The sequence below is a fragment of the Tribolium madens genome, unplaced genomic scaffold (genome assembly GCF_015345945.1).
Source record: "Tribolium madens isolate multiple individuals breed KSU strain unplaced genomic scaffold, Tmad_KSU_1.1 Scaffold_91;HRSCAF=231;Tcas5.2_LG7, whole genome shotgun sequence".
Classification (NCBI taxonomy): domain Eukaryota; kingdom Metazoa; phylum Arthropoda; class Insecta; order Coleoptera; family Tenebrionidae; genus Tribolium; species Tribolium madens.
In genome coordinates, this window is record NW_025401063.1 from 14,310,325 (window position 1) to 14,331,349 (window position 21,025).

The window sequence follows — 21,025 nt, forward strand, 5'->3', positions numbered from 1 at the left end:
TTAAATACTAAAATGTAAATTAAGATTAATATGTAGTCAATAAAAATTTATTTAATAGTACATTACAAGCGAGGTGGTAATATAAATTTACTTAGCAAATTACTTAGTACTTTTTCTAGAGTAATCTAGAGCAGGTAATAGAACATAAGTTATTTTTCTAACTGAAATATTAACGAATTATTGTTTTCATTTTTTATTTACCATATTCTCATTATGAGTTAGGTACCTACAAAGCCTTTTTCGAATCAGTGATCTAAACTCATGAAGACATTTTTTTATTTCTCATAATTCTTCTTTCCAAATTCTTTTTAATCATTTTTTAATTTTTAATTATATTATATTCTTTGCTCATTCTGCACTGCACACTATTATGTAATTATTAAATCAAAAGTGTACTGTTTTCTTTAATTTGCGCTCGATTTATCTTTTAAAGTGTTAGTCTGTCAAGTTTGTTGGTTTTATAATTAAAGATTTTTTTTACAAAAGCATAGAAGTGATCTAGAGTAATAAACTTTTACACAAAGTATTTTAATTGGTTTTTTAGAAGTTCGTTATCACAATTTATAAATGTAACACAAATTAGATTCTATTTTTTGTTATTTTTTTATTGTAGAGAAAATTATATTAACACTCCGTATAAATGAAATATCTCTCAAGTAAAGGTCTTAATAACATTCACGCCGAGCGTGTCCAATACATCTCCATAAATTTAATTTCTGCAATGGCAATAAAATTCATGTTATTTGCCAATCCATCAACACCCCATCTGATTTGTATCGACTGTAATTCTTTTAAACAGTTCCTGAATCAGTGATTCGTAAAATTAAAATGAAGATACATTGGATCTCTGTCAAAATTAGATATTGATGCTATTAATCTTAAAACTGAAGGGAGACTCTTATTTCAGCAGCAAACTTCTTGAACATTGTAACTACTTTGTATTGTACAGAAACACTGATTGTCTATAATTACGTTTCTGTTTTAGTGCATTCTTAACTTCTCTAAGTACCTTTAATAAAATTTTATGAAAAAAATTTTTTTTTCAAGTTTGTATGCAGTTAAAGAACTAAACAGGGCCGACAACCAAGCAAAGAGAAAGATGACAGAAGCGGGGCGACTAATCGTATCACACGCTGAACAAATCACGGCCCACTGGATGATTAGTTACGAGTCATTATGCAAATCACCCACTAGCCCCCTATATGGTCTTTTAGTGACTGTAGAAGGGCAGTGTCGGAAATGTCCTAAGGGCAGTGCTTAGAACATATTTTACACGTTTACAGTTTTTATTGGTCAACAGGAAAAGATTTAAATGATAGATTTTTCTCTTACTACATACTAGAGATTGAACATTTATGTTTCAGAATTTGGTAAAATTATACTTAATTAAATTTCAACCTACGTTAATGCATAAACAAGTCTCCATTAAATAAATTGTCACTAATTATATTGAGTTTGGACCGTCAATTATGTTCTATTGAGAGTAAAAATAAATATTTGAATATGTCTTAATAAGGTTTCGAAATGATTCATACAATAATTATGCGAATATAATACTACATTGTGGGCAGATACATGTGTGTAGAATCTGAGACGTAGAGGTTTTCAGCACTGATTATTTGGTGCATTAGAAGCGCACGTTTGCTTCATTAAAACAGTATAACGGTTCGCATCCTGAGGATAAATTAAAGCCTTTTCTGGTTTAAAAAGGGTACAGTTACAACATGAAAGGGGCTGAATATGCACTTCTTTCAGATTCACGTGATATCTTTATTTATGCAGAGAAAGTAAGTGAGCTTTGATTGCTTTGAAGTTGCAATGAAATTTTTATACTCTTTAATGTTGATTCTTTAATTCTATTAAATTTTATTAATGAGAATTAAGTGATAGCAGAAAGGTTTGATCACAGATAGATTTGAAATTGAATTAAAACAATACATTTAAATCTAAAAAAACACAGACCACCCAATTTTGTACTGTATCAAGTTACAAACCAATAAATATATCATTGTTGTTTGGAAGAATAATTGCTTGTCAAACAAATAGACGAAAATCAGAAAATGGATCTCTTGTGTTTTTTTGTGTTGTCTACCATGCGACTGGTTAAAATGTTTTAGAACGAACAGTTTTCGAGATATCGAGCTAACTTGAGTGTAGTCATTGGGCGTAATGCGTCATTCCGCGGAAAGCCTAGTCTTTGGCCGTACTGCCGGCAGACGCTGTAATCAAATGAATATTCCTTTGTTTGACTGAAATTTTACGTCATTTCAGGGATTGCCTACTTAATTCTCGTCAAACAAAGTAACCGGTTCAACCATTACACGTTACAGCGTTTGACGAAAGTGTATTTAGTCATTTGCTGAAAGCTTGAAATTTTATTGTGTAGTATTTCGGGCCGTAACATTTAGTGATTGTTGGACTTTTCTCATTGAAAATGGATAATCATAATAGTTTGTTTTATGACAAATTAAATGAATATGATTTGAAAAACAAAGATGCCAAAAAACCGTGGAATTATGAAGTAATGAAAGAGGTAAAAGACTTCTAACCTCAAAATACACCTTTATTTCARTTGTACATATTTTAGACTGCAAAAGATATTTCTAAAGAATATATTTTTATTTTTGTTTAATTTACCCGAAGGCAAAAAATATATTTTAATCTGTTGTTTAGGTCATGTACTTACCGTTTTTTGTATGATTTTATAATATTATATGTTTACATTATTCCAAATAAACGAAACAAATATTTTGCTACAATAAAAATATTTTAGTTTTTTTTCTTATCTTTTCTTCTACCAAAAATTTACATTTCTACAGAAAGTATCAAACATTTCAAGACTTTTCAGCAAATGACTAAATACACTTTCGTCAAACGCTGTAACATGTAGTGGTATAACCGGTTACTTTGTTTGACGAGAATTAAGTAGGCAATCCCTGAAATGACGTAAAATTTCAGTCAAACAAAGGAATGTTCATTTGATTACAGCGTCTGCCGGCAGTACGGCCAAAGATTAGGCTTTCCGCGGAATGACGCATTTCGCCCAATGACTACGACATATCGACTCTATTCGGGTGCTCTGAAATCATCCGGAGCGCTTTGGAATCGCCGGGAAATTTTCCTACGCAAACCGTTTTCACCTAGGACGATTAGTTATCTTTTTTGATTTTATGAAAAGTCGAAAACTTAATCCGAATTACGACAAAACTAAAAAAGCTATCGTAAATTGAAATATTCTTCGTGCTATTTCTACTGCTATTTTGTCATCTATGAATGTCTTTTCTGCATCAAATAGTAAAGTCCTTTGAATCTAGATTTGTTAGTAGGGTCTAGTTGTAACACATTCTTTTTTTTTTAGACAAAAATCAAATGTTTGTAACGTATTTCACCTCAAAAAGTCAGTTGCGAGGTTGTCAGTGACGACAGAAATGGCATGAGTGTAGGTTAGAAGCTAATTAGTTTAGTTTTTTGAAAACTTGCATTTGGACCCCGAGATCGTCAATTAAACAGCACTCTTGGGACGAAAAAAATAACTTTCTTTCCTTGTTACACAAACAACAAACAACTATTGCTACGTGTCTAAATTTTTGTGAATTTCGGCAAAATTGCGTCATGCGTACGTAATAAAACCTTCGACAAATTGAACCGGAAGTTATTGTTGGTTTAGAAGGTATATCGACAAATAGGTACCGAGCGATCAAAAAAAAAATGTAAAGTAAGCGTCGATTAAATTCTACAGTTGGCAACACATTGGCTGGGAATCTGGGCTGGAAATTTTCCACACAAACTGACAGTGAAAATGACCATTCATCGTTTTCGTCTGGTACAATGATTTGCAACAATAAAAATGTTCTGCTCTAAAGTGAACATTTATTCTCTCAAAATGAATAAAACGCAAACTTGTCAAAGTTTTCGCTGACATTTGATGTCAAATATCATGATTGCCATATGAAGGACTTTAATCACCGCCTACTTTAATTAATTAATTTTTTGATCGCACTGTATAGGTTTTTTGAAAAAAACCTTGTTTCCATTTTGGTAACTGTGCTTCGCTAGGCGACGATCTTTTTTTTATACGATGGAAAAAGAAAAGTACTTTCCACCGATACCAGACATGGAGATAAGGAATTAAAAAGACTAATAGCTCCGGAATCGACCAAAACTTCAGAATCAGACCAAATGATGTTTTTTGCACTCTTAGGGGTCCTAATGACTTGGAATAAATGGATGTTGGTCGAGCTTGAAAAAAATCAAATTCTTTGTCTTGTGATATTCCTGTTTCATTCATGATTGAATTTTTTGGATGTTTTGCAGCTTCGATAGTACCTACTTGCTATTTAAATGTGGAAATCCATTACCGATAAAATTATTTAAATTTTACTTCACGAATAAGATATGTTCGTATTATCTAATAAGGAAAATAAGAGGAATTTGCATAATAAATATACATTACATTTATAGTATATCTATACCGCAACTTTAACTACTATCGTCTTTTTGGTATCTTAATATACAAATAAAATGAAAAAAAAAATATGTTTCATTTTTTATTAAACGGTTTTCATGCTTATTCATACTAGTAAAAAAATAATTTTTGATAATAATTTAATAGGACCTGATCGACCTGACTAAACAAATAACAAATGTTTCATAGCAGTAATATTAGATGCGATGTCTAAGTTAATTTATGTAAGAGAAGAAGGATTTGATCTAAAGAAAATGATAAATGACGGTCACGATGATGATGAAGCGATTATATTTTTTTTCAGCTAGCCGCGAGTCAGCATTTGCACACGCTCTAGCTTCAGCTGGCGTCTCTTATTCCGTTTCGAGAGCTTGCCGAGATGGTCAACTCGCGTCATGTGGATGCTCAAGAATGGGACGACCGAAGGATTTGCGGAAGGACTGGGTGTGGGGTGGATGCGGCGACAATTTGGAGTATGGCTACAAGTAAGTATTTTTATAAAAGAAAATATCTTTGTAAGATTTAAGTAGAATCTTGGTTAAAAGCATGTAGAAGTATGTTGTAATGTAAATCCTTCAGTACCTGCACCACTGTTGTCTGTTCTCCAGCACTCCACCGGCAATAATTCATAATCGAATAAAAGTCTCAGACCTTCTAGAAAATCTCTTTTCAGCTGGCTCGCGATTCGCCACGGTTGAAGCGCCCTGTATAATAAATGTCATGACCACCCTAGACGATCTGTCATCCCAAAGCCGCGTCGAATTTGTAATCCCCCGGTTGCATGCGATCTCAAACATAGGATAATGCATCCGGAATACAGATGATTATAGACACCGTCCTCGTCAGATGCTTTTATGACGTCGATTATCCTCATAAATCGTGCCCTCTAACTCGTTTTTTACTTGTTTAACGAACCGATGGCACGTTTGTTTCAGATTCACACAAAACTTTGTCGACGTCAGAGAGAAGGAACGGAAGTTCAAGAGAGGATCCAAAGAACAAGGACGCAATCTTATGAATCTGCACAATAACGAAGCTGGAAGAAGAGTAAGTCATAAATCTTCAATTAAACTAATGTAATATAACGCGGTAAAAATACGTTTTTGATCTTTTTTTCCAAACCTGCGGATTGATGAGCTTCCAGTTCAATTTGGTGGTGAAATGCATAATAAAGTCGTTTAAGGTCTTTCTAACTCGTTTGCATTTTGATTGCATTTTCGTTTTGGTGGTTGCGTGATAATTTGTTCTTTATTTATATTGAAGGCTGCTAATAAATGCCACTTCATTAATACAGATACATTACATACATTCTAATAATTCTCGGTTAAAATATGGTAAAAACTCATCTCCATGCAATAAAACTACAATGTTATTCTGATGCTAGATACTTAGGCACTTGAAAATTAATAGTCTTTTCGTCTTGGATCATTCTATGCAATGTAGATGTGGTGTACGAATGTCAATACATTACAAATTTTATTATCTTCTTCCACATCATTACTTACAAATGCATGAAGTTGTAAAGCCGTTTGCTGTTATTTTCTATTATGAAATATTTACATACATACGTTGCTACTGATTGCAACAGAACACCCAGATGGTGAATTTTTGTAGTAAAAACACTTTGTATAAATCATACCCCTAATACATTTTTCAACTTATTATTGTCAAGTCACGCTGATCGTAAAAATGAAAATTGATATTTTATTCACGGTGTTCTGTCTAAACCCCACATTAGAAGTATTAGGAGTTCGAATAATCATATTTATTTGAAAATTGGTATATAGCCATAATCCAGTCCTCCTAAATGAAAATATTTTCAAGATGACGGCATTTTCGGTTATACCGGTCTCATTATTTTAAATGGAAAGCTATATTTTTATTGCGTTTTTGGATTAATCGAGTTATTTTATTAGCTTTTCCTATACCTAAATTTAGCCTTTTTTGAAATATTTGGAGTTTTTCAAAAATTTTTGGATCTGCACCTTTCAGTTTAAAAATCGGTAACTCTGCCATTCTTTAAAATTTTGGATTTGTTTTTTTGGCGTTTGAAAGAGAAGGCTTAGATTTAAATTTTAAGGTTACTTCTGTAATAATTTAAATATCCATAACTCAATTTTTCCAAATAAAATACCCCAATTTTCATTTTACTAAATGGAACAGAATTTAGTTCTGCATTTAGTACTAACATTCCCTATACCTAAATTTAATAATTCTCAAGTTATGGTGACTTTTTGTTAAGACTGTGTTTCCGCATAGTTTGCTATGGAAATAAATAATGTCAAAATTGTTTCTCAATAAATGTCGACAGTGAATTATTATTTGACAAATAGTGCCAAATACGGAGAATCAAATCAACTCAAACTTAGATTTAATGAATTTATTTTGTATTTATGGAGAGTGTAACAAAATTATGATGATGTAGTTCATTAAACAAATAAAAATAATAAATAATACTGGCTTCTTGATAATTAATAAGGATAACTAATATCATGCGATCACTTGAATTGATAATTATAGTAAACTTTATTAGGTTTTTTAATTTGTATGAAAACGGTGATTATCATAGTTAATCAAGTTGAACAGTCAAATAATAAGATTTCGAACGGCAGTATTCAGTTAGAATACATTTTTTCCTTCAGTTTGCACTAGTTTGTCATTCATAAAGAAAAAAAACGCCTACTTTTATTATAAATTTAAATGATCGCTTGGTAGAACCTGTCAATTAAGTTAGAGTAACTTTGATTCTCCATATTTTGGCACTATTTGTCAAATAGTAATTTACTGTTGACGTTCGTTTAGAGAAAATTTTGACATTTTTGATTTCCATAGCAAACAAAAAGTCACCATAACTTGAAAATTATTAATTGTAGGTATAAGGAATGTTAATACAGATAGATGCAGAATTAAATTCTCTTTCATTTAGTAAAATAAAAATTGAGGTAGTTCACTTAGAAAAATTGAGTTATGGGTATTGAATTATTACAAAAGTAACTTTAAAATTTTAGAGTTTGTTAATTTTCTCTTTAAAATTTGAAAACACTAGAAGAAAGATTCTAAGCCTTCTCTTTCAAACGCCAAAAAAAAACGAATCCAAAACTTTAAAAAATGGCAGAGTTACCGATTTTTAAAGTGGAAGGTGTAGATCCAAAAATTTTTGAAAAACTCCAAATATGTATTTTAAAAACGGCTAAATTTAGGTATAGGGAAAGCTGATGAAAACTCTCTTAAAATAACCCGATCAATCCAGAAACCCAGTAAAAAATATACCTTTCTATTTAAAATAAGAAAGTTGAGATCAACTTCTAGTATAACCGAAAGTGCCGTCATCTTGAAAATATTTTCATTTAAGAGGACTTAATGGATTATGGCTATGTACCAATTTTCAAATAAATACGATTATTCGAACTTTCAATACTTCTAATGTGAGGTTTAGACGGAACACTCTGTATAATAAGTTTAGTTTCATTTATCACGTACCTAAATTGTCATAATTTTGTCAAACTTTTGCATGTATGAAGTATAAAGTAAAAATTTTCTCACTGGGTGGCTTGGAATAAGAGGCCTTCTATTAATCAAAGAAAATTAAAGCATTAAAAAAATTGATTAGGTATCTCACAAAGGTGATGTCTATTAATAATCTAGAACTAATTCCTTTGAAAAAACAGAGCGTTTCAAATCGGTTTTTGATGCTGTGTCTGAATTTGTGTCATATTTGCGTAGTCCTTCATTAATATTAAATTTATTCAACATCTTTAATTAAATTACTTTAAAACAAATTACATTAAACAGATATCTAATTTTTTTGTAGTTTATAGAGAATAAATTTTTGTTTCAAAATGGATGAACAATCTGAACATCATTTTTTAATAAAATTGTGATTCGTTCCATCATGAAAAGTGTTTTATAACATTAATATTTCTTTTTAAATTAATTTTTAAGTAATTTAATAAGTATTTACATAAACTTTCACAAAAGAATTTTTCTGTGTGACTAAACAGTCGCTTTAAATACAAAAAGTGAGTATAATTTATTGCTGCGCCATTTAAGAATTGGCCAATAAGAAGAATAAGTATAATTTTCGTAGGACAATTGTTGATTTGAAGCATCTCCTCTTCATAGTTTTCTATGGAGGTTTACTACTCTCCGGTCAGAGTTATCGAGTGGTAATTATTTATCGCATCTGCAGATGTTATCTTGGAGTTTTATTTGCTGACGTGCTGTGTAAATTTATCTTATTGCACCCTCCCTAATTATAAAGACGCGACTTGTTTGCGTTTGCACAGTTTTAAAAAAGATTCGTGGGACGTAAAATATGCGACTGTAATGGTGAATAATGACTTTATTAAATGATGAGGAAGGCAACATGACCATTATTGTTGGTACTTGGTCTAGGAGTTATCCTTCCTGCTACATGTTTTTAGTTTACTCGAATACTAAAGAAAATATGTGCAGATACTTAATATTTTTATGAATGTTTTATTTCAGGCCGTCATCAAGAAGTCGAAAGTTACTTGTAAATGTCACGGAGTGTCAGGTTCTTGTTCTTTGATAACTTGCTGGCAGCAACTCGCCACGTTTAGAGAAATCGGTAAGTAACTACCTACTACATCGTTTTTATTTATATTTTCGAATTTTTTAAATACCACTGTAGCGGATAGCGAGTTTTTTTATTTCTTTATTTGATTTCAAGAACTGTGGTCTTGGAAAACAATTATGTTCTTAAACAAAACATAAGTATCTCAGCATTACTAAAATTTATTTATCTGCAAACGTCACAAAAGTGACCACTTTTATTACTAAATGTCACAAGTAAAAGTTTGTGACTTTTTATGGATCAATGTAAGTACAAATTTGTAATTTTTTAGTTCTAAAAATAGTTAAATTAAAAATATGAAATGAAAAATAAGTATTTGGCGAATAAGTGTACCTAATATATAAAGTTTAATTAAAACTACGTAGGAAATTATTACATAAATTCTCATTTCTGCAATATAATTTATATTTAAACTTAAAAAAATACGCTGAAAACGTGGTCGAGTTATGTAGCTTACGTGGCAGTTTCACCTTTTGAATTATAAGGTTTCTTGTTGATATCATAACTTGAAATAAATTTTCGAAATGAATTATACCAACAATGCATAAAAATAATGAGTGTGGCTTTTATTGTTTATATGAGATTTGCAAATATGGTCAGTTTATGTTTATACAGAAAACATTAATTGCTTAAAGTGTGACATCTATGGATTATACAATAATACTACAACCCTTTTAACGGGTTCCTTGACTATTATCGTTCTTTAATTAAGAACAAATAAATTCAAATGAATAACAACGCAACTATTTAAAATTCTTAACTTTTTTCCGAATCGGGAAATTCAAGATATCCATTTTCAGTGCTGTTATCAAAGTCTGAAATCTTGTCTGGCGGTTTTACACGATTTTTATCCAGATTGCCTTTTATAGGCCATTTTATGGCATACTCAGATAGCAATAAAGTCGGAGGTGACAGGTGGATTTCCGTATTGTGTGAGCTTTGTGTTGTCGTCTCTGTGCTTTCTTGTCTCGTACATTCATGTAGATTTGGGCGGCTGACTGTGGACAGGTCAAAGGTTACAGGTTGTAGGTCTGTTACAAGTACCTATGCTTCGAGCTCAGGCCGTAAATAATTACATATTCCTTTTTAGAGACTTCTTCGTGCTAGCTTATTGTGTGGAATGGTATTAAATTAAATTTAAATAACTATTTCCAATCGGAGGTAATATATGACAAAGAGACATGAATTCAAAGGGGCGTTCTCCCATGTGTAAATCATTTTGCTACAGAAGTGTTTTGTGCAAGGGACCTTTGGGTTTTAGTCATGGTATTGTGCTATTGATTGGAAATGGCAATTATTGATTTGGTTTAAATATGCGTTTCATAATCCCATATCTAATCCATTAATGACAGATTGTTCTTTAATTTTTATATTCTATGGGCTTATTTATATTTTGGAGCGGATTTTAATTTATTACATAAAAATAATCCAATCCATTATTAAAATAACGGTTTGTTGTGATAGGTAAAACTGAAGGATTTTGAAGTTAGTGTATGTCAAAGTAATTTAGATATTGAGTTTTTTACTAAAGCAACATTATTTTTGTATCATATTTTATATTTCTATATTTCTCAAAGGACATTTTTGACTCCTACAAGCAGGGTGACTTTTTAAAAACTAGCCACTCTCAAAAAAATAAAATCAGAAAATCCAGAGACAGAACAATTTTTATTTACATGGGGACACTTTTCAGTGTAATTTGTAGTAATTACTTCTTTGGTAATACAGACAACCCTTTCAAAATTTTAAAGAGCACCACCCTCTTTGTGAGTTTCGATTGTTTTTATAAGGTTACATGGTATTCAATTACTGGTAATACTACTGTAGTAACAACAAAGGTGAAGGTTTATTTTTAAACTAAAATTAAACTGACATTTTCTGTTACGAAAATACGGCATTCCAGAAACAAGTACTCGTGAAAAAAGTCTACTCGTGACTTCGTCACTCGTAAACATAACCTTTTCACTCGTAGATAAACAATTTCTTTATTGCCTTGTATAATGTAGAATTGTAATATACTGTACACTTGACACGAAAATAAATACAACAACTGAACTTTTTTCAAAACATTTAAAAACTCAAAAAATTTTCAAGGAAAAATTGAAATAAAATATTGAAATAGAGGGACAAGCTTTTCTCTAGCACCTCTATCTCTTGGAAGAAATAGATTTTAAATAATTTTTGATGATTTTAGAAAAGCAGTGACTGATGTGAGTTTTTCTAATTTAAAAAAAAAAATGCGCTTGAGAAAAAAACATTTAGAGAGATCTATGTTATTGTACTTAAAGTAAAAGTGTTTTGATATCTCTTTTTTATTATTAATTTATAAAATTGACAGTCTAGAAGGAAAAGAATGTAAGTCGTTACCCATTTGATAAGATATTGATTTTATTCTACAAATTTTTTGCAAAAGTCTGTAATGGATTCTAAATTAAAATACCATACCAACCAACTACTAGTAGATTATACAAAAAAGTGAAAAATGATATTCAATTTTTTAAAAATTTTCAGATGCTATCAGTAAAATACGGGTGATTCAGATAAGATAATGAGCCTGACGATCTGGCGATGCAACCCAAAAAACAAATTTCATTTACGCCTTTGATCCAATTTCAATTAGGATTTGCAAGTTGAATCCAAGTTATCATCTTGGTGTCACTCTGACACATAGCTCTGACATTAGTGCAGAGAACGATTATTAGTGCCATTCAGTTCTCGCGGAATGCTAGAGAAATTAGAGAAGTCTTTTCGGTGTAAACCCAATACAAAATGTATGAAACAATGAAACATTAAAGGTAGGCAAACAGTTTTTTTAAAAATCATAAATTGCATGTCAAAGCACTATCAGAGCAACATAAGATAACTTGGCTTGCAAATGCAAATCGTAATTAAAATTAGATCAAAACGTAAATGAAATCTGTTTTTTGGGTTGCATTGCCAGATCGTCAGGCTCATTATCTTATCTGAATCGCCCTGTATATCTCAAGGGTATTAAGAACGATAGGGATTTGAAGTTTGAAAAGCATACAATTTTGGAGGATTTTATTAGTGCAATAAAGTTAAAAGTCCCCAATTTTTAAAAAACAATAATTGGTTATACAGGGTTATTCACGGCAGGGTTATTTCTGATTTTTTTTTTGCCGCAACCAACAATACTAATCTCACAAACTACTAAATGTTATTTCTTTAAAATTACAAATCAAAGTAAGTTGGATAAATTTGCCAGAAATGTCAGATTGACAGATAACCTATATTTAGTCAAAATTCAACATATAAATTAACAAGTTAAGTTAATATAAAAGGTGTTTGAAGCGTCTACCATCGACTTCTAAACATCCGCCTAGTCGGTTGGTAAACATAACAAAACATGTCGCATCGTTTGAGAGATAATTTTTTTACTATAATGTCAAGAGATAAGACTAATAACAGCTATCGTGGATTTAGTTATAATTATTTTCAAAATTTGAAATCAAGAAGTTGTTGCAATATGTATAATGGGTTGCGGCAAAAACAAATTCAGAAATAACCCTCTCGTTACTAACCTTGTATTTGTCATTGTAGGTTGTTATAATAAAAATTTCTCGTTCAAACATTTTAAGTGTAAATTTGTATTTTATAGTAGTAGAACATTATAAAACTATATTTTTTGGTGATGTCATGAGTAGTCATATTTTGAACATTTGACAAAAAAATACGTAAAAAGAAATTTAATAATCGCTATTATTGTATATGTATATGTTGTTTGTTTATTGTATATTGTATATGTTTATTTAAATTTGTACACGAACAATCTGCTATCAACAGCACCGTAAAAACTTTGAAAATGAATTTAACACAGTCACTAATTAATTGCAAAGACGACTTAGTTAGCACAAAGCACTCAAGTTATTTTTTTTTATTAAATATCAGCAGGTGTTTGTACAACTGTATAGTGGAATCCAAACACTTGGATGTTCTCAGAAGGTTATGATGCAATGCGTAGGCAGGTCAGTGCTTACATATTTACGATTCAAATTTTTGAAATAATCGTAACAACTGATTTGCATAATTCGTTATTCAAAATAAATAATTTGATAAAAAAAAGTGAACCATGAAGAAAACGAAAATGGAGTGGGCAGCGACTAATTTTAAGGCAGTGGTAATTAAGCATCCATTAAGACTTACGAAAGGCATTTGTTACAGTCCAATTTGAAATAAAAAATATAAATAGTCTGCCTACATGTTACCTTCCGAAGTGGTAAACTGTGTTTACACACGGAGCAATCGGTAAATCAATTACAAAATTTATTATGTCAACTATTACCAATATGAGCTTCGTTAAGGAGCTTTCACTCGTAAAAATGTCCGTTTCATTAAAAGCGTATCTTGATGAAATTTTTTTAAGGTGTCATAATATCGTTTTAACCCGGAATATAATTTTACCGAGATTTTATCAGGGAAAAATTCTTTTATAATTATTGCCTGCGTCGCCCTTCCATTATTGTGTGTGAAAGTGATAATTTAGTTGACGACATCATTGAATTTAATGATAGTAAATCAGAAATTAAGATGGGGACAAATAGAAGCATTGTTAGGATGCAAAATGCAAGAAAATCGCCTACGTGTGAGGTCTTTACGAATATATTACAAAGGCAGTTTATCAAAGCAATCGGCCATGTAAAATATACAACATCTTTATTTAATTTGAATAAAGCGACCGATCAGGTTACTTGTACGATAATCTAAGATGGCATTGTGGTCGTTGTTACAGTCATTTTCCAAGTTAAAGAAATGCCAGACGGAAAAATGTGCAATCAGATTCACTGATAGGTAATCGCCTCATATTATACGAAAATCTCATGAGAAAAATGTTTGCTTGATTTTTTTAAATTAATTCGCATTCCTTGGGTCCAAGGTTTTGAAATTTTTGCTTTGTAAAAATTTCAAATATACGAGTATAGCATTTTAATAATCTAATAAAATTTGTTTACAAAATGTCTCACGAAAAAATTCAAATCAGTGATAAATACTTGAGGTACCAGTGCTTCCATCATTAGTAATATCACAAACTCGGCTTTCCAGCGGGCACGTTCGTCCGTTTTCAGATGGGATGGAGAGAAGAGCCGATGGTCGGCAGTTGTCGGTTTTCCGGCATTAGGATGGGTCGATGGAGAGTTGACGAAAATTGATAAATCGTTTGCTCAAATTATTAAGAATTTTGACTATGAGTTATCACTTATCGCATTTGACTTGTTTTGAAAGGAATAAAATAATATTTGAAACGTCTCTTTAAAATTAAAAATTGATCTGATTCATGGTTGTGATGTCCAAAGTCACCGTTTCACAAAATAATTAATTTAATGTTTCATTTACTAATAAATTTATTAATTAATGTTGAAGTTAAGGGTTGTTTACTATTTATCAACAGTAAAGGATTTCATGTGATTTTAGTGACATTTTTTACAGAAATCGAGTTCAGCCGTGTCCGCAGTGTTTTAATTCAGAAATAACATAATACTAATTACATTGTTATTTACTTTGCCTTATTGTCAAATGTGAAATTAATTGCGAATTAAATTTGGGGCGGTTATTATCGTAGGTATAGCCGATTACAATACTTTCCGTATAGGATAAGGAAAGTAAACACACTGTCCTATTTATTTATGTCCCCTAATATACAGGGGTAGATAATATAATCGCGTACACTGTAAAAATGAAGTAACACATTTTTTCAATATGAAAATTTATCTTTTTTGCAGTTTCAAATTTTTTTTAGAAAAGAGGTTATACTCCCTTCTTGTTTCCATTTCTTCTTCACTCTTAAAATTGTGGTTTTGTTTGAATTTTATTAGTTTGCATTTGCAACTGCTTTTATGCCATAGCTCTCTTCCAGGTTAGACAGTATAAGAATTTTTTTGTTTTGAGTAAGTTTTAACATTGACAAGGTTTATGTCATGCTAATACTCACTTAATCCAACAAAAAAATGGTCTACGTGATTTTCTTGTCCGCCAGTGTACGACAAAGTTAAATTCGGGGTTAAATTTTATGGTCTCAAACTCGATCATAGGGAAATAATGTTAAACGCGATTTTTAAGTATTTTGTCAATTTTTTTGATAATAAAATAAACATGTATCTAAGTAATCAACAATTTAATTGGTTCTTATTAAAAACAACAAAAGTACTAAGTAATAAAGAAGGTTAAATACTTTTCGACCTCTATTTTGACCATATAGAAGCCCTTATTTCTGTATGCATTTTTAATTCATTTTTACTTAACTCCAAATAAACTGTAATAAAACTTTGACTTTTTTGACAACAAGTACCGCATACTTATTTCACGTGTTGATAAATTTGTCAATTGTATTTGAACGTAAAAATACTATTTTTATTCTTATTTTTTGTTTTTCATTTGACCATCATTTAGTACCATCACTTTACTTGTAGTTGTATTGGCGAGCGGAAATCAGCAAAAATATGCAGGGTGCGCCAGAACTCGCACCCCAGAGAAAAATTTCAAGTAAGATAAGATACCAGGAACATGAAAAAAATATTTAAGAAATTCTATCTGTCAAATTTTTTTTTATTTTTTGACATATGACATTCTTTATGTCTATTTAATGATATGTATATGTTTTTTATAATTATTTCGTAAAGGTACAAAAAATGTTGTCAATAAAAGCTATAAATAACGTTAAACAGAGTTACAATGTAGGATACAGCTTCCTTGTTTCCTCTTCTAATAGCCTGTAGCAAAAAAACTTGGAAAATTATTTTTCCAACAGAAATAAATAGGGTCAAAGTGCAAAATTTAAACTCTCATAACTTCGAAATTTTTATAGATAGAATTTTTTTAACATTTTTTCCATGTTCCTGGTATCTCACCTTACATGACATTTTTCTCTGGGGCGCGAGTTCTGGCGCAGCCTGTATAATATCATGTTAAATCCCTATGTTTGTGATTGAGACCGAACACCCGGTATATTACTTTGACTCAATTTATCTCATAGACACAATTATAGCCAAGTAGAACTGGACAAAAAACGATGGAACCTGGTGTATTTATAGTTATTTACTTTATTTCACTAGACGATGAAAGACTACTTTACCTACTGAAATTAGTTGATAAAACATAAACAACAGATAAAAATTACTTTATTTCACTAGACGATAAAAGACTATTTTATCTACTGAAATTAGTTGATAAAAGCACTCTTTAACATTGAGTACAAAATAAACTAATTTTATTAAATGTTATAAATGAAGGAAGTAATTACAATTTTTGTAAAGTCGAATATCAAATATCCCTAAAACAAATATTTGTAAAGTTAATAAATTCATAGCCCTTTTGGTAGTGGTGTAATTAAGGGGTGTGAATAACTTTGGAATCTGCATAATCGTTTGTTATGACAATAGTAATTAACATGAATGCATTACCATAACAGAATAAAAAACCCGACTTGAATAGATCTATAAATAAAGTCCCTTAATTTTTACTGCTCTGAGTGGTTTGATAAAATTACTAAGCATTACCATACAATACATAATCAACTGTAAGACTTTGAGCGTCCACGTGAAAGTGCTCTTATTGAGAAATATAAAATAGATGTTTGGTTTTTTGAGGGTTTGCGATGGGGGGCACCAGTAAATCATTTCAGAGTGTTGCATTGTGTGTAAACATCCATTTACAACATGTAGTAATTTAATTGCACGTCTTTGAACAAATGTTGGCACTTAGCGTTTAATGTGTGGCTTTTGTTGAACACCGAGTGTGGCCCTCGTGAATGATAAGATGTCCACCCTGAGAAATAACTGTAATTTTCATAATTATTAATCACGATTTGTAGCAAGAACGACGCCCTGTAATTTTACTGACATATCTGGCTTTATGATGCCTACATTTATCGTATAAATTACAACGCGCTGAATTATTACATGCTTTTGGTATTAGTGGTCGCAATTATGATAATTTTATTACAAGAACGAAAAACTTAATTCGTTTCGAAAGAACTCAATTATTTGCGTTGATATGATTTAACGTGCGCATCCTATATTTATCTCGAGAAGTCAACCTGACTACTGTGTATAAATAACAATTATTTTTTGTTAGATACTCCAAGATGATGACAAAATTACATGATTCTTCATATTCTTCTTTTCAATTAGATTTCTGAAATCAAATTGACCATTTTCAATAATGTGAGATAGAAGATATGAAAATTCACTGTTGCCAAAATTACAGAAAATTAATTGAACGCATTTTTTGAACATTTTTCCAGGCGATTATTTGCGAGACAAATACGACGGGGCCACCGAGGTGCGCATAAACCGGCGCGGGCGTCTGCAGCTCCGCGACACCCGCTTCCGAGTGCCCACCGCCTACGACCTCGTCTACATGGAGGATTCCCCGAATTACTGCATCCGCGACGAACGTGTGGGCTCCCTGGGCACCCAGGGCCGGACTTGCAACAGGACATCTCAGGATCTCGACGGCTGCAATCTTTTGTGCTGCGGTCGGGGTTACAACACCCTCAAATCGACGATAAAAGAGCGGTGCCACTGCAAGTTCAAGTGGTGCTGTGAAGTCGAGTGCAAGACGTGTGTGCGATCGGTGGACGTGCACACGTGCAAGTGATTTGTACATACATACAAAGAAAAACGGCAATTGTGAGTGTTTGTGGTTTTTGTCTATGCCTAGACATACGTAGTGGACGTTGACAGTGACTTGCTTTCAAATGAGTCGTATTATTTTGTCTTAAAGAACAACGATTCCAAGTTATTAATTTATTTGTTGATTTTTATTTCTTTGGTTGTATTTAGGCACACGTGTTTTTGTTGTAAAATAATTTTTAGTATTTCTACGTTCAGTATTCGTCTTTTTACGCTTTATTTATTTATTAAAACATTGTATGTACAGAGCGAGTTCGTTAGAAATCGCTTTTTTGACTGTTTTAATTTTAAAGAAAAAACTTTGGTGGGTAGGTTTTATAGGTTGAGAGTAATTCCATGCTAAAACGATTAAGTACTTTTAAAACTCATTGTTTCTGATTTTCGTAAATTTGAGATATGTTATAGAACGTGTAAAAATAACTGACACGTATTTCACCGTTTTTAATTTTTTCAATGTATGTTGGAAGAATAGGGATGTACAAAATTAAGTAGCAAAAAGAATTTTTATCCAAAGAACAAATCAACATATTGAAACAATTTTTTTTTAATAATAGATATAAATAGGAACACTACGGACGTTTCAAAATGGACGTTTTAAAAATGGCTGAAAAAAATTTTTTTTGAGAGCGCTGCATAGAGCATGATCTCTTAAGATCGCCTGAAAGTAGCGTTTCCTTGGAAATTAAATAGAAAAATTACCAATCACCGTCACTAATAAACTGTTCTAAAGAAAACACATAATTTCCAATAACTTATTAACATTTATTTTTGAATAAATATCAATAAAAAACAAATCCTTCGCTGTCAGCATTAAACAATAATTAATTCTAGACTAATTCTTTTCTTATCCTTACACTACACCGTTATTGGAATAAAAGTATGTAGATTTCGCGTACTCTTTATGGGCTTCTCTCGACTAAAACGATCACAATGTTTTTCAAATTGTTTATTAGATATACAGGGTGAGCCAGAACTCGCGCCCCAGAGAAAAATTTCAAGTAAAATAAGATACCAGGAACATGGAAAAAATGTTTAAAAAATTCTATCTGTCAAAAAATTTTGACATATATTTTTTGACATTTGAAATTTTCATGGCTGTTTAATGATACTGATGATCTTGTATATGTTTTTTTTTGACAATTATTTACTAAAGGTACAAAAATTTTGCTAATAAAAGCCACAAATAACATTGAATAAAGTTACAATTTGGGACACAGCTTCTTTCTTTCCTCTTCTAATAGACTGTAGCAAAGAAACTTGGAAAATTATTTTTCCAATAGAAATAAATAGCGTCAAAGTGCAAAATTTAAACTCTCATAACTTCGAAATTTTTATAGATAAAATTTTTTTAAAATTTTTTCCGTGTTTCTGGCATCTTACCTTATATCGCATTTTTCTGGCGCATCCTGTATAGCCAAACGTAATATGTGAAATATTTGTGATTGTATCCAATAGTTTAAAACACAATACAGTAGCCGTTCACCTGCTTCAGGAACAAATGGTAGAGTTTTTGAAAACCCAATATGCAGCCGTCAATAAAATATTATATTTTTCTGACGGCGCTGCGTCACAATAAAAAAATAGAAAAAATTTCTATAATTTGACTTACCATCAAAGAGATTTTAACGTTCAGGCTGATTTGCTACGGCTCATGGGAAAGGATTTCGATGGAGTTGGAAAAACTATTACAAGATTAGCCTCTCGTGCTAGTTTACAAAAAGTGCATGAAGATTATATAACTACTCCACTAGAGTTATTTAAATGGGCAGTTTCAAATATTTCACATATTACGTTTTACTAGGTAAGGTTCACGAGGTATAATGAGCCTGACTAAATTCTCCAACATTACATTTGTCACAAAGCAACTTGCGGAAATGTAGGTAATGGTGCATCGAGAATTTGGTCAGGCTACGGAGAACTTTAGGTAATCGTCATGGAGGTAGTATTTATACTAGGACCATGGTATCCGTAGGTCAGGCTCATTATTCCTCGTGAATCACTCTGTATCTAATAGACAATTTGAAAAACATTGCGATTTTGCGATGATCGTTTTAGTCGAGCGAAGCCCATCATAAAAGGTTCGCGAAATCTACATACTTTTATTCCAGTATCAGAAAATAAAATAAAATGTAGAGTACTCTTCCTCAACCGAAGAATTTGTTTTTTATTATTGATATTTTTTGAAAAATAAATGTTAATAAGTTATTGGAAATTGTTTTTTTTTGGAACAGCTTAATTGGTAATTTTTCTATTTAATTTCCAAGGAAACGCTACTTTCAGGCGATCTTAGGAGATCATGTAGTGCCCTCAAAAAAAATTTTTTTCAGCCATTTTTAAAACGTCCGTCTTGAAATTTATATGAAGACATAGTTAAAATATGAGAGTTTTTACATATTTTTTTTTGAGAATTTAAAAAACCTGCGTAATTGTTTATTTTTTTGTTTAAACAATATATTTTTAAATTATTTGTTAATAACTAATTTTTAGAAAACATGTATTATTACGTCCGTAGTGTACCTATTTATATCTATTATTTAAAAAAAAATCGTTTCAATATGTTGATTTGTTCTTTATATAAAAATTCTTTTTGATACGAGGTACTTAATTTTGTACATCCCTGTTTTTTCAACATACTTACATTGAAATACTAAAAAACGGTGAAATAAATACGTGTCTCTTATTTTTACACGTTCTATAACAGATCTCAAATTTACAAAAATCAGAAACAATGAGTTTTAAAAGTGATCGTTTTGGCATGGAATTACTCTTTTCTTATATAAATTTTAATAGGTACCTACAAACAACCATTTAAAGAAGCGACATCTAATTATACTCCTTAGATATTTTTCTATGTATACAGGTAGTACTTAGGTTTATCTACAGGGTGATTCTTAAATATACCGACAAAATTGTATCACAGCTTCCTAAGGATAAATGGAAACAAACTGTACCATTTTTACGTTTATACCTTTTAGGGGCAAAACCCCCTTGATCCGTGCCACTTACGGCGTTTATGAATTGTTGCAATGATCAAGTACGTTAATACCATGGTTTCCACTATCTGTGCGAAAACATCAGTGGCGTACGTTTTACTTCGAAAATAACTTTAATAAATTTTATTTGAAGAACGTTTAAACAAAGAATTTTTTAAATATTTTTTCCAGCATGTTCTTATTTTCTACTACCAAGGATAAAATTTTGTCGGTCTATTTAAGAATCACGCTGTATAGGTTTATCTATATTTTTACATTTATGATTTTGCATTAAAAAAGTATTCTTTTAAGTGTTTATGAGAAAATGACCAATCTTTGTTCA

General features: G+C 31.0%; 1 protein-coding gene across 2 annotated transcripts in view; it reads left to right on the top strand.

Moving 5' to 3' along the window:
• The window catches only part of LOC123010731 (protein Wnt-5b-like), a 36,705-nt gene extending 17,960 nt beyond the window's left edge, over positions 1-18,745 (top strand). For both annotated transcript variants that reach the window (XM_044407822.1, XM_044407821.1), the window contains exons 4-7: positions 4,770-4,950; positions 5,401-5,512; positions 8,954-9,056; positions 17,320-18,745. In XM_044407822.1, the coding sequence (XP_044263757.1) occupies positions 4,770-4,950; positions 5,401-5,512; positions 8,954-9,056; positions 17,320-17,675 (752 nt within the window). In that variant the 3' untranslated portion in view covers positions 17,676-18,745. The remainder of the gene's footprint in view (positions 1-4,769; positions 4,951-5,400; positions 5,513-8,953; positions 9,057-17,319) is intronic.
• The last annotated feature ends 2,280 nt before the right edge of the window (positions 18,746-21,025 follow it).